Source organism: Zonotrichia albicollis, chromosome 6 (genome assembly GCF_047830755.1).
Source record: "Zonotrichia albicollis isolate bZonAlb1 chromosome 6, bZonAlb1.hap1, whole genome shotgun sequence".
Lineage (NCBI taxonomy): Eukaryota > Metazoa > Chordata > Aves > Passeriformes > Passerellidae > Zonotrichia > Zonotrichia albicollis.
The window spans coordinates 5,811,391-5,825,469 of record NC_133824.1 but is presented as its reverse complement, the minus strand read 5'-3'; the positions used below and the strand labels follow the sequence as shown (position 1 = coordinate 5,825,469).

General features: G+C 49.4%; 1 protein-coding gene across 2 annotated transcripts; it reads left to right on the top strand.

Moving 5' to 3' along the window:
- The first annotated feature begins 4,248 nt into the window (after positions 1-4,248).
- Positions 4,249-13,707, top strand: LOC102075230 (extracellular tyrosine-protein kinase PKDCC). 2 transcript variants are annotated; one of them, XM_074542368.1, is made up of 7 exons: positions 4,249-5,188; positions 5,348-5,470; positions 7,582-7,853; positions 8,978-9,057; positions 9,156-9,260; positions 10,682-10,879; positions 12,850-13,707. In XM_074542368.1, the coding sequence occupies exons 1-7, from the start codon at positions 4,667-4,669 to the stop codon at positions 12,951-12,953; spliced, it is 1,404 nt and encodes a 467-aa protein (XP_074398469.1). In that variant the 5' UTR covers positions 4,249-4,666; the 3' UTR covers positions 12,954-13,707. The 2 variants fall into 2 exon arrangements, with proteins under 2 accessions (XP_074398469.1, XP_074398468.1); XM_074542367.1 differs by having other exon boundaries at positions 4,581-5,188; positions 10,703-10,879.
- Positions 13,708-14,079: the final 372 nt, after the last annotated feature.

Here is a 14,079-nt window from a genome sequence, read left to right as displayed (position 1 = left end):
TAATGAAAGCCCATTGGGAAGGCTGAGGACTCTTCAGCTGGACATATGTTCCCAGGAGCTGATACAGGATGTCCCATGCCAGGCAGGCTGGATGTGCTGGTGGCATAACAAATGTCTGAATCCTGGGAATATGTCAAAGGCAGGGCAGTATCTTGGGGCTGTGGGGAGTGGGGGGAAGCTGTGACAGGAGTGGCATATGCTGTGAATAGCACACAGACAGCTCAAGAGACCCTGGCAAATTGTGCTGTGGAAATGTGAGATGCCACCACACCAGGGCTCTGCTCAATGAATGAACTAGTTGAAATTCATTAGTTACACCTAAGTGCCTTCTGCCACCTCTGCAGGGAGGCCAGGCACCTCCAAGGAGGGCTCAGGCGGGGTGTAAGCATGTTAAAATTCTGCAGTGAGTTCTATCAGCCCTCATGTGCCCAAGACTGGAGCTTCCTGACGGCTTTGTGCTTACCCTCCTCAGAGGATACTCTCCCTGCAAGCCCAAATGCCATCCAGCTCTTACAGGACCACTGGCCCAGGCCTTGCTCTTTTTCCTGCATCCAGGAGTGTCTCCTGTCAGGCTGATTGCCTCCTAGCAGATGGCAAGCACTCCTTGCTGATGCATCCAACAGCAGCAGCACTCCTCAGCCTTCACAGCTCCTCTCTTAGGTCAGGCTCTCCTCATACTGGAGGAGATGGTGGCCTGTGGGCCATGCAAATGCCCTGCAGTGTTCTCATGGTTTCATCCAGAACCTGTAGCCAGGAGGTCATCCTTCATCTGACAAAAACAAACAATCAAAAAACCAAGCCAAAAAAACCAAAAAACTCCCCTAACCCAAACAAACAATCCAAAAAAACCCAAACCAAGCAAGTTCAGCTGCTTCCTAGTGCCCTATGTGCCCTATATGGGTGTTGGCATCAGCTTTGCTAAACCCTGTTGAGAAAGCTCAGACTAGAAGTGCCTAGGGAGACAGCTGTGCCTGCCATGGGCTGCAAGAACACCTGGGAGCTGCAGCTGTCTTGGACACCACAAAAAATGACAGGTTTTCTTCCTGCTGGGGAAGAGAAACATAATTTCAGTTCTAGGGCAATCATTATTGCACCAAGCTCTTGGCTGGGGTTCCTGGCTGGTGAGACAAAAAAGCAGAGCAAGGTCTGTCTCCCTAGTTCACTTGCTTGTAGGAAGGTATCATACCTGCATCTGACTTTCTTCTTACCCTTTTCCTGGCTCTTGGGCAATACAAAGAGAAATCTGGAAATGGCTGCTGGGGTGGTTTTTTCCTGGGTGCCCCCCAGGCATGGCCACACACAGGCCAGTCAGCATTGCATGCCTGGAGGCTGGATGCAAGAGGCTTTCTCAGTTGACAGGGAGTGCAAAGCCAGGCTGCTCAGGCTGTCCCTGCACTCTGCAGGGAAGTGCCTGCCCTCCAGCAGCTCCCCTGGCTTTCACCCTGCCTCAGATGTGCACACTTGCAGCTGGACAGGAACTGTCTGGAGGCAGCCAGAGCTCAGCTGGCAGGAGTCAGGGGAACTGCTGCCCTCAAAGGCAAGGGCACCAGTGATGACATGCATTCCCAAAAGTCTTTATTAGAGCTGTCTGAGTCTTCCTCCTGTTCTGAAGTGGCTGCTGCAGGTTTCTTTGATCCCTCTCCCAGACCTATAAACTCCTGGCCTCCCCTTCTGGACTGATGCCCAGGACTTTCATGTATGTATTCAGAGTGTAAACTTTCCCCCCAGGATTTCTCTTCAGGTTTTTTATGCTAACCCAAGAGCTTGATCCTATCCCTTGTAGATCAGTGTCAGAGACAAGAAACAGGGAAATGCTCGTGCCTAGATCTCTTGGGATAGGAGGGAACTAGCTAGGGAAATTGTACCCAGAGGTGTCTGTCTGTCAGAAGGCAAACACTTTCAGTGTTGGCATGGGAAAGTGTGATGCTTTCTCACCCCAGTTAGTCTGGAGCACAGGAGACTCCCAAAATTTCATCTACACTTCATGTACAGACTCATCACGTTTTGAGAAAGGAGCCCAGCTAGCATTAGTGCCAGGACAATTTTTCATGAGAGGAATCTCATTCCAGCCCTTACAGGAAGCCAGAAAAAGCTAAGAAGCGTGGGATTCAATCACACTTATTGAAATTATAGCACAGTGTGATATTTTCTGAACAGTAGACAGCCTTCTGCTCCATCTATAGCCATAAAGGAATGAATGTAGATAAGAAAGTGCAATATACTTGTGGGCCTAGGGGAGCACACAGGTTTACTTGGAGGGGAGAGCTGCAACACGAGGCCTTCCCTGGATTTAAGCAGTCTCTGCTGCTGGGACCATACAATGACAAAGCAGATATCTGTGGCATGTATCCATCTGCTCCACACAGAGCTCACATGCTATCAAAGGCAGTAAATTCAGGCAGAACCCTCCAAGGAACTAAAAGACACTCAAATGACCACATACTCCCCTGCTACATCCCTGCTGCAGCACTTTGCTGTGTTTCCCATTTCAGGTGTCAGCTCTGTCAAGCAAGGCCACCTCTCGTGCCATAGTCTGCAAAAAGCCTTGCACAGCAAAGCCATGGTCTTGGCAGGAATCCCTAAATGCTACTGTAGAGCAAGTAAATAATCATGTGTTGTTATTTTTTATGTATCTGTGAGTCTTCTCTAATAGGTTTTGTTGAGGACAGGCTGAAGTTAGATAATAGTACACACAGCTGGCATCTATTCCCTTGGAAACACAGGTAAAAATGTATTTAATGCCTCCCCAGTGACAATGAATATTCATTACTATGACACAGATGTATACTTGATTTGAAAATAAGAACAGTAATTAAAGAGCTATTAAGGTTAAAAAGCAACAAAGGAAATTCAGCTACTGAAAGCTGTTCTGGGATCAGCTTCTGACCTGTCTGTGCATGAGTAAGCACAGGAGGCCTGGAATTTTCCACTTGATTATTTTACATGTAGGCAGACCGTTTGTTTTGCTGTCCCTCCTCAAACTCTGCCATCTGGAAATGACCTGAGTTCAGAGTTCATTTCTCCCTCTCTTACTGAACAGCTGTGCTCTGCTGAGGTACTTTGTCTCATTGTCTGCTCCAGTGGTATTGTACCCACAAGAAGTGAAAGGGCAACTTTCTGCAGGCTTTTGGGAAGGAAGCTATTTAAAAGTGATCATTTATACACATTATTTTTATTAAAATAGCGTTGAAAATCACCAGTTGTGATAGCTGACTTGCTGTAATCTCTGAAAATCTCCATCCCACTGGCTGTGACATTGAAGTTGAATTTCTTAGGGGTGTTTCACAAAGGTTCCTTTGCAGGGGTGACTTGTGGCCGTGACCCCAGCAGTGCACACAGAGAGTTATGAGTGAGGCAGAGAGAGGTACTGGCACTGCTGTGCATGGAGGGGGGAGATGGAGCAGATGTGCCCGAGGCCAGTGCAGCACTGCAGGACTGAGGTCCCACTGCGTGATCCCAGCCAGGGCACACCCTGTGCAATCTCACCTGCTGGGTGCCCGTGTGTGACCTGCCAGAAGCTGCAGGCTCTCAGCAGGGCTGTGCCACAGGAACAGGGCAGCAGCATCCTCCAAGCCCAGCTGTGCCATGCATCACCTGCTCCCTCTCTGGGGAGGGTCTAGTTATGCCACTGAAAACATTGGGGCAGAAAATGAAGCACACCAGGTGCAGAGGCAGACTATTATTTTAATTTCTAACTCGGTAGCATAAACATAAATAAAAAACTGAATCCACCCACTTGGCTGTTGTTTCAGGCTGCTCAGTGAGGAGAGTTAACTGCGTATTGCCTAAATTAGAAGCAGACAAACTGCATCTGCCTTTGCCCTAAGCTAACCTGACTGGCTTTCTGCACAGCAGAGCCCGGTGCAGACACGTGTGTAAAACAGTGTCAGAGCCAGTGACAGGGACGTGTCACCTCTCACACCCGCGTCGGAAACTTTCCCGTCCCGCTCAGGTACACGTGTGTCACAAAGGCAACCCTGAGCTGTGTCACCGCGCCGCTCGATCTCATCGCCTCACAAACGACAGATGTGTGTTTTCTGCCTGCATTGGCTCGCTTTGCTGGAGGATGGGTTCGGTTTGGTTTTTGTTTTTTCACCCTGGAAAAAATTCCAGTTCCGTGCTTAGACAGTGTATTACTGATTCAACCTCATAGGGCTTATCCCTCTAATAAGAGAAACTGCCAGTGTTTGCTCTTCTTAGAAACCGAACCTAAGAGTTGTAAGCGGCAGGGAAACGCGATATCCCAGTTCTCACTGCTTTTAACCCGTCGTACATCCCTCGGCTGCAATCTGCGGTTCCCTCTAGCAGTGCTGACGATATTCCCGCCCGTGAAACCCGCGTGTTCTGCTATGAACAGCCGTCGTGGAGCGTGGCCGGGTGTCTGCGGGGATGCGCCGCTCGCACCGGGCACCTCCGCTTCCCACCCCGGGCCACCTCCTGCAGAACCGCTAAGGCTGGGCCGCCGCCTCCCCTCCCTGGGCGGTCCGTGCCGCCGCTGCCCCGCGGGGCCGGGCCGGGCCGAGCCGTGCCGGGCGGGCGGGGTGGGGGCGCCGGGGGCCCGACACGCCCTCTCGGTGGCGCTCGGCTTGCCAGCGCGGCGGAGCGCGGGCGGCAGAGCGGCAGAGCCGGGCGGGCAGCGGGAGCCGGGCGCGCAGCCCCGCTCTCCATGGCGGCGGCGGCGGGGCGGGCGCGGCGCGGAGCTCGGCTGAGCGCGGCCGCGCTGCTGGCGCTGCCGGCCCTGGCGCTGCTGGCGCTGCTGGCGCTCCCGGCTATGCCAGCCAGCCGCGGTGCCGGTGCCAGTGAGGCGCAGCCGGACAGATTCTCGCCGCCGCTGCTGCTGCCGCCCGGCTTGCGGGAGGAGCTGCGGCAGAGGCGGCGCGACCTGCGGCGGCTGGAGGCGGCGGCGGGCGGCGGGGAGGCGGCGGCCGCGGCGGGGCTGGGCTGCGGCGACCTGAGCCGAGCCACGGCCGTCAGCGTGCTGGGCTGGGGCTTCACCAAGGTGGTGGCGCGGGCGGCGCTGGCGGGCGGGGGCACCGTGGCGCTCAAGTCGGTGCACGGGGCGGGCCGGGAGGTGCGGCGCTGCGTGCAGCGGTACGGGGCTCCGGCCGGCTGCCGCCGCCTGGCCGCCTACAAGCTGCTCAAGGAGGTGACGCTGCTGCAGCGCCTGCAGCACCCCGGCATCGTCAAGGTACGGCGGGGCGGGGGGATGCGGGAGGCACTGCCAGGCGGGGGAATTGCTGACGGGGCTGAGCCGGTCCGCCCGTGGTGCCCACGCTGTCCTCGGGCGGCCGAGGTCTGCTGGCAGTGGCAGCGACATCCCCCGACCGCGGCTTCTGCTCTCCCGCAGCTGCACGGCCAATGCTATGACAACAGCGGAGATGCTGAGCTGCGGGTCACAGCCATGCTGGAGCTGGGATCCCCGCTGGAGATGATTCAGCTCCTGCAGACCCCCTGGGAGGAAAGATTTAAAGTAAGAAAACAAAGCAAAGGAGTTTTATCAGTCGCTTTTAGACCACAAACTGGGCAAACCGGCGAAGAGCCGGTGGTGACCGCTGGGACAAACGGGATTCTCCTGCTGACACTCTGTTTGATCCCGCAAATTGTCTGTAAATGGTTTCCTTTTCATTCCTTTAAAATCACATTAACACAGTCCTTGCTTGGTGTATCGCGGTGAGTTTCTTTCTCCGTAGAACGGAGTTAAAAGAACTTCATCTGGGAGGAGATAGACACAAAATCGTACTCGGTGCTGGGGCCGTGGTTAATACCTTCGATTACACGATAACGTTCGTTTTGCCTCTATATTCCCTATACATATTTATGTATATATATATATGCAGGAGGACTTTGGTCAGGATGCCCCTCGGCTACCTGAGTCTGACTTGGTAAAGCCACATCACCACGCTCCGAATCTGTGGTTTGCTCTGTGTTACCTGTTCCAGGCAACAAGCTGAGCAAGCTGACCCTTGCCGTGTGTTTATGTGGTGTTTCTGATTTTGGCCCTTTGGAAATCATAGTGGTGAAATCGCTACTAAATTGCTTTCGTCCTGCTGCAGGTGCTAGGATTGCAGCCCTTCTAGTGAGATCTACCTCATCTCCTCGGCATCCTGCACAGGGACCCATATGCTCCCCAGGAGTATAAATGACTTGTAACATGGCACTTACTTTGGTTATAGCTTGTTTTACAGTTTGCCTCTAGGGCTCAGTTGGGGGCTCAATACTACTTGTTTGGGTGCCAGGAGTCAAAAAAAACCCCATCATGTAGAAAAGCAAGGGTATCTTAGTGTCAGCAAGAAATGCTTTGGGCAAAATAAAAGCCCAACAAAAGTCCTAAAATAAAATTTCTGCCTGCATGTGGTCCTGAAGGGGAGCCTTGCCATCTGAGCCAGAGGGGGAGTGTGGCAACCACTCGCTCAGCTGTGGGATGCAAAGCTGGGGTTCTTATGATTGCTTCCCTAAACAAGTTAAAATAGCATCAGAGCTTCCACAGTCATTTCTCTTGGCTTGGGGAGTTTTCCTTTCTTCAGTTCTGTACTGGCTCTACATAGCTTTCCTAGCACCTCATCTTCTTAAGCGTGCCAGAGTCTCCCATGATGCTGGATTAGCTGGTGGTAAAGTTTGGTGTGGTGGCATTAGAGATTTTAACAACCTCCTGACTGCAGAAGACACTAACTCAGAATTACCCTGGCACTGTCTAATCCTGTTTCCTAATTAGGGTGTCTAAATGTACGGGATTCCCTTGCTATGAGCCACATCAGATACCAGGGATGGTGTGAGCTGTTCCAAGGGAGAAATCCCTCGCGCTGCACAGATCGCTATCGGCAGTGGCGTGGGGTGACGTGGGGCTGCCTGGCACACCCAGCTGAGCATGCACTTTGTCTGATGCCAGGGCTCCTGATACTGAATGGAAACTGCTGCAAAAAGCTGCTTGAGCAAAGTGCTGGTGCAGTATAAATGCACTTCTCTAGCTCTAGTTTCTATAAAAATAATTTACCAAGCTTTCTGCTGGGTCAGGTATTGTCTGGCCTTTCACTGCTGCCAGAAAGTTGTCATAAAAGCAAAAAAGCTGGCAATAAATACATTGCAAGCCTTGACTAATTCTTCAGAAGCATGATTGTGTGCCCAAATTCAAACTGCTGAGGGATGCAGCAAGGCATGAATCTGGTATTAATGACCATGGAGCCTCACTCTGTATTGAGCAGCATGAGGGAAGGGAGGGGAATCTATTAATTTTATGCCAGGCTGGGAAAAACCCTTCTGATTTCAGCTAGCAAATCAATATAGCTCCTGAAACATGAAGACTGCTATTGTTTTCCTCACAGCTTTCTCCTCTAGCTCTTCTAACTGCAAATGTCTCTTTTTGTATACACACATTTTTTAAAAATGTTGCTAAACTACTTACCAGTCAAATCCTGTGGCAATGTTGATAATAAATTTTGTAGCATACATGTAATTACCTTTTAAGTTCTCTGTGCCTTTTTTCTCTTTTAATTTAATTGAATGCCCTCCCCTTTGTTCTACTTCCAATTTAATAGCTGTTTTTCATCTGTTTTTTTCCATGCATATTCATCTTCTCTTTCTCAGATTTGCCTGAGTCTTGTGAAACTGCTGTTTTACTTGGCACATTCCCCCCTGGGTTCAATAGCCCTCTTGGATTTCCAGCCAAGGCAGTTTGTTATGGTGGATGGAAACCTAAAAGTGACAGACATGGATGATGCCAGCACCGAGGAGCTGTCTTGTAAGGAAGATAAAGACTGCACACTCGACTTCCCTACCAAAAGTTTCCCTCTCAAGTGCTCTGTGACTGGGAAATGTGAAGGAATAAATGAAAAGAAGAATCTGTTCAATGCATATCGGTATGTCCAGCTGCATGGGGGAAGATTTGGGGTGGCTGAGCTCACGCCCTGCCATGCAGCCTCTAGCACCTTGTTCTTCTTCCATGTGGTGATTTCCCTCACCTCTGTCAGAGGGTAGTTAAGAATCACTTTGAAGCAAGTTATTTTCCTTATAAGGCAGGAAAATAGTGCAGTTGTTGTCTGGTGGGAATGAAGGCATCTTTCTTCTGCTGCTCCCTTTCCCCAATGCCCTCTAAAAACTTGCCCCAGAGCTTGCACCTGTAAATTTGCTGTTTGCCAAACAAACCCTGGAGCTTGACATCCAGGGGCTGTGCTTGCTGAAGGCAGTGGCAGTGCAGGCTACCTGCCAAACCCCACCAGCTGTGAGTCCCACTGTTGGGAACAGGCTGCCCAGTGCTTCCCTTCATCTCCAAATCTCCCTGTGGGCTCCTATGGGAGAGCAGGGGGCAGGTAAAGGCAAGGAGATGAGGCTGCTGCAGCACTTCCCATGGGCCATCAGCTGAAAACTCAGGGACCTTTGCTCACCACTGATGCTTGGCAGGTCACATCCTGGAGGGAAGCCTTGGCAGCTGGATATTTGCACAGAAGGACTTAGCAAGGGAGCCTAGATTTCCAGTGCTAAAGGGTAAATCCCTGCATAGCTTATTGCAGCCTTGCTGTTGTCCCTGTCTCTTGTGCACTTGTTCCCTAGGACAGGAATTTTTTTGTGTAACAGTCAGTAAATAAGTCATCCTGAATTTTCAGGGGCAATAAGAAGCCCAAACCTTTTCAGGGCAAGAGAAGGATCTTGTATGAGTCTGTGAGTCTTCTTTTATACAGGGTGGGTTTTTTTTTTTTTTTGGTGGGAAATACATTTCTTAGTATACAAAAATGGCCCCGGGGAATGAAGGGAAGCTTTATTGCATGAAGCTTTGCAAGGTAGATTTCATGCAGCAAGGACCAGGCTTTCAGCCCAGCTCACAGGAACCATCTGAGACACCAAGATGTGCTCAAACATAACTTTGTAATCAAAGCAGACTTACTAGTTGCATATGGATAATCAAGTCACGGGAAAATGTAGACAACTTAATCACCAGGGAAATGAAGGCACTGTATTCTAATCAGCCTGTGGGATTTTTTTGCAGGTATTTTTTCACCTATCTTTTGCCACACTCTGCACCACCAGCTTTGCGGCCCCTTTTGAGTGATATTCTGAATGCAACAGGTACCAGCTAATATTCATAAACTTCTTTATTAGAAGTCTCTAAATGGTATTTATTTTGTGGAATTGTTTATCTTTGTCATCTTTTTCCTTAAATGTAGGTGATTTACGATACGGAATAAATGAAACCCTGAGAGCTTTTGAAAAGGTTTTACATCTGTACAAGTCTGGGCTCTATCTCCAGAAAAGACCTCTTCTTTTAAAAGGTAGTTGATTTTGAATGCTCTAAGTAAAGTAACTACTGAGGGAGTGAGGCATTTGGTAACTGGTCAAATTCTGATCTCTCCTACATTTAGGCAGTTTATAGTCACTAGGAAAAGCACCAAAAATGTCTTTTTTGAGCAGGCTTTTGTGTTGTTTTTTTTTTTTTTTTTATCCATGGGAGCTATGCATGGTTTTGAAACCCTGTGTTTTGCAAAGTAAAAGCAGTGCATGGACGTGTGTTTGCACTGCTTCTAAATACTCTTCTCATAATGAACATCAGTGTCTCAAGGGAATGTGTTTGGGATTGAGTGGCTCTTTATCCTTTGGGCCAACAGGTCAGTTTTTGGGGCTGATATTCAAACTCCCCATTTGACTGAGTGGCTTCTGTCTGCTGAGCACAGATTATGGAAACTTAGAGTGGGGAGGTGACAGCACCAAGATGAATGTGGCAGGGTACCTGGAGCTCTTGATGCCCTCTAAGTTCCTTTTCTCTGAAGATCTTTCTGTTGGACCTGTGCATGGATAAATGTGCCTTTATGAGGTGCATTCCTCTGAAAGGGACCCATTCAGTGGTAGAGATGAGGCTGATCAAAAGGAAGTTTCAAAAATCCAGTGGTTACTGTGGCTTGTGTTTTCCTGGGCATTCACATGAGGTGGTGGGTGACGGTGGCTTGCAGAAGGAAATCTCTTTGCATGTGAAAGAACTATAATTTGCACTGTTATGAGCAAAGATATCTGGTCATTTGCATGGAAGGACCAGCAGCTTTAACAGGAATTACTGGTATTTTCCAACAACACCTGTCTATTGGCTTTGCACTGTGCCAAAATGATCACCATCCGAGAGGTGTGGGAAGGTGGGGAGAGACTCTTAGCAGGCAGTGAACAATAGCCTGAACAACACCTGCTCAGGCTTGTCAGCTCTTTTGTCAGGTCTCTTTGTCAGGAGCAGGATCTGGCCTCCCTTTCCCCCAGTGGGGTTCCTCAATCTCCTGTTTCTGTGGGTGGCACCATGACGGGTGGCTCAGTCTGTGCCCCATGTAGCTTGGTGCTGGATCTGTGACGAGCTTCTGCTGTTGAGGCTGGGGTGTAGGAGAGGCTGTTTGGAGGCTGGCTTCTCCTGGGAAAACATGGAGGGGCTGTGGCTTTGCACAGCAGCCTCCTCCTCTCACCCACCCCTGCGGTGGCACCCCTGTCCCTTCACCCCTGAGACCTCTGACCCCTCTCCTACATCTCTGGGGGAGTTGCTGTCCTGTGCTCCACTGCAGAACCAAAAAAAGCAAGATTTGGGTTTCTTTTAGCTTTGCAGCTCCACCTCACTCCACCTTGGCAGGTCAGTTCAGTCTGTCAGCGTTGCAATTCTTCTGAGTTTCCCTGATTGGGTAGTGCAGCCAGTCTCTGGAATGCACCTGGAGTGTCTCCCCAGACTCCCTCTTTCTGTCCCCAGACTACGTCTCCCTGAAGGGTTTCCGGACGGTGGAAGGGGAAGGCCACAAGTGCTGGCCCTCCTACAGCCACCTGGGCTGCCTGCTGTCCATCCACAGCGCCGAGGAGGCCGCTGCCATCTGTAACTCCCAGCTGCACTGTCACAGCTTCATTGTCACCCAGCACAGGACCTGGACAGGTGAGCTTGGCCAGGGTGGCAGGGTGCCGCAGCTCACTGCAGCCCTGAGATATGTGAAAAGTCTCTGCTTCGGCCCGTGTGTTCCAAGAATGAGTCGGAGCTGTTCAGTTTTCAGTCTCAGAGTTGTTTATTGTATCTTATCTATAAAAGTTTTCCTCCTGCCCCACTGAGGTCAGCTCAGCAGGACAGCCAGCAGCACTCTGACCGCCCCCAAGACAGTGTTGTCTCTATACTACAAACTACATATAACATGTTTACAATCACTTTCCAATACCTATCGCCTGTGTTGGACAGCGAGATTCTATTCTAAACCAATCCCAAAGTGCCAGCATCACAGCAGAAGACGAAGGTAGAGAAGAAGAAGAAGAAAGGCTAGACACACCCAAGTCCTTCCATCTTGTTCCCAAGACCCCCACTCTAAAAATCCCAAAATCTACCTTTTCACCCAGTGATAACTTTGTTATTAAACTTCTGTGGCTTTCAGGTCTTCATACAAAGCTGGCAATTTGCTCCACGGGTCCTAATCAAACCCACAGGTGTTCTGGGCTGTGTGCCAGGGTCTCTGAGCCCCTGTCAGGGGTCCTGGCAGCTCTGGACACCCAGAGGGATGTCCTGAGTCCCAACAAGCAGGGTGACAGGGTGCTGCCACGTGGTGCTGCTGCCTTCCTCCATGGTGCCTTGAGCCTAAGGCACATCTGAAAGCTGCCTTCCTTATCCTCAAGCTCAGATGGCTGCCACTGTGGGCATGCAGAAATCCCCTGAGTGTTTGTAGGGAGACACCAGAGCAATTATGTTCTCCCTCTGCACCTTTTTTCCTCTACAAATCTTGCTCAGGACTGCCAGGTATTGTTAAACACTTACTCGTTTCTTGTAGAGGTAGCTTCACTTTGGTGTTAGGCTAAACAATCCCTGTGGTATGTATAGTTTGCAGAGCTGTGGGGATTTCAGAGATGAAAGGAGCTGTGTAAAAGAAGGTGGTTACTATTGTTATAATTAAAAGAATCATAGCTTACAAGTTGTTATCCCCTCTATCAAAACTAAAGCCCCAAGCCAAGGGATTTCCAGAATGTCCCTGTAATTAGCTCTGATTATAGCCTCTTACAGTTAGCATGTTTTCAGAATTATTTTAAATTATCCCATTTAGCTGACACTTCAAGCGTGGGCTAAATTGTTTCTTGAAGTAAAACACTAAATGAGGTAAATGAGTGTTTTCACTCACAAAGATGCTGAAGGATCATGTTTTGTCAGTTCACATGACATTTAAAAAAAAACCCCTAAACTACCAAAAATGCAGCTTTTCTGAGGGCTTGTGTGCAATTGGCATGTGGCAAACTAGTTACATAGGAGCATTTACATGGGTGCAACATAAATCTCTTTGAGCCACCAAGTTTGACACCAGCAATGGATTGTGTGAGTTGTGCCTAACACGGCACATGTGGCTTCCTCACAGGGCAGCTGTTAGTGCTCTGTGCAGTGCCTGCCTGGAAGGAATCCTGCTTGAAACCACAGTGAGGATGCAGGAGAAGCACTGGGACAGGGACCCTTTCTGCAGTGCCTTATTAGGGTCCTGCACCATGCCTGAGGTCTTTAGTGCTTCCCTTCCTGGCATTTTTCTTCCTTGCAGTTTCATGGCTCATCTTTGCAGCCCAGGATGCCAGAACTGTGTGGCTGAAATGCCAAGTGCCTGAGTTTGCCAGCTGGATTGATGAGAGCTGTGGGAATGTGCTGGTCTCTCCTAAGGCTGCTTGGTAAAGCAAAGCAAGATGCAAAAGCCCCTGGGGTTGGACGATGCATTCCTTGTGCACACTCTGAGCATCTGGAATTTACTGGGAGTGTAAAACACATCTATGGCAGGGCAGAGTGACCCTCCATTGAGCAAGCAATGTGTTCCTGTGCCTTCTGCAATAAATAGCATGGGTCAAGGTGAACCTCTCCCTTCTATTAAACTTGTATTTTTATTTCCTTTCCAGGACGCCCGCTCGCCTCCTTTCAGAGTAGCTGGACTGATTTAGTACCGGATACCAACGCCGTGGTCTATATTAAACGTTCAGCTTCCTCAGGGGAAAGACTTTAAAGACAATGAGATCACATAAAATGATCCTGGGAGGAACAAACTGCTGGGGAGAATTTCATCTGCTGGAAAGAATGACATGTTTTATTTTGCTTTGGGATGGGATCTCCCTGCCAGCTCAGATAGAGTCAAATGCTGCTGTCTCCTTGATCAAAGCTCAAATTTCTCATTGCTGCTCCACTAGCTTCTTTTCTGTTCCCACACTGCTGTTCCACATAAATGGTCTCAGTTTTAGTCAGATGTTGCTAAACTGTGCAATACTTAGCTTTGCTGCTTTGGCCAGCTTGTCAGCCAAGAAATAGAAATAGCTGCAAGGGATCCAGCTTGGGTAGGCTTAGTAATTTCAGTCACCTCCAAAAATCTACAGATGATGCACTTTGGAGAAGGCAACAGCTCTTTCTGCAGCTGCAAACTGGGTTTTCTTACTACTGCAAATGTAAATTTCAGTGATGATGCCAAGGTTGCAGGGTTGGGATCCATAACCAGAGGTTGATGATGGGGGTGGTCCTCCAAGGAGGGTCCTGATTCAGTTCCTTCCATGCAAGGGAGGGAAGTGGTGTACAGGTCAACACTGGACCCAAATATCTGTGTGTTTGGATGCAGGATTTGGGGTTGATCCTATGTGATTTCTAATGCCAGCTCCCATGTATCAACCTTGAAGGTTTTTCTCTGTTACTTTCCATGAAAGAGCAAGACATTCAAATTATTTATATGTAAGGTGTGACTTTGTATGATAAAGAATGACTCTTTATTCTAAGCATGCTGTGAGAAGTTTGTTTTTTTTTTTCCTTTAATTGCCTAAGTCTTTACTGTAACCAAATGAAGAAATACCAGTGTTTCCTACCTTCAGCTCACCTAGCATTTTACCCACTCCTGAGGGCAGCCTGTGAGTGCTCCAAGCAGTGTATGAATGTTCCTGAGCCCCCTTGGACACTCAGGTCCTGAAGGACACTGTGGCTGTACTTGCAGGCTTCTGAGCACAGAGGAGACTGTGTGGTCCCAAGAGCCTCCTGCAACTGCCCTAAAACTGTAGATGTGGCCTCTGAAAAATAGCTGGGGTTAGTATCATTTCAGACTGAAAGAGATGACAGTGCAATGTGCAACTTCTGGGAGTCCCTGGAAGCAGTGA

What these genes read in the sequence shown, in the direction of transcription:
- LOC102075230 (XM_074542368.1), top strand. Translation starts at nt 4,667, where the DNA reads ATGGCGGCGGCGGCGGGGCGGGCGCGGCGCGGAGCTCGGCTGAGCGCG. An exon ending in AGCACCCCGGCATCGTCAAG is followed by an intron (nt 5,189 to 5,347) that starts GTACGGCGGGGC and finishes GCTCTCCCGCAG; the next exon opens with CTGCACGGCCAATGCTATGA. An exon ending in TGATATTCTGAATGCAACAG is followed by an intron (nt 9,058 to 9,155) that starts GTACCAGCTAAT and finishes CCTTAAATGTAG; the next exon opens with GTGATTTACGATACGGAATA.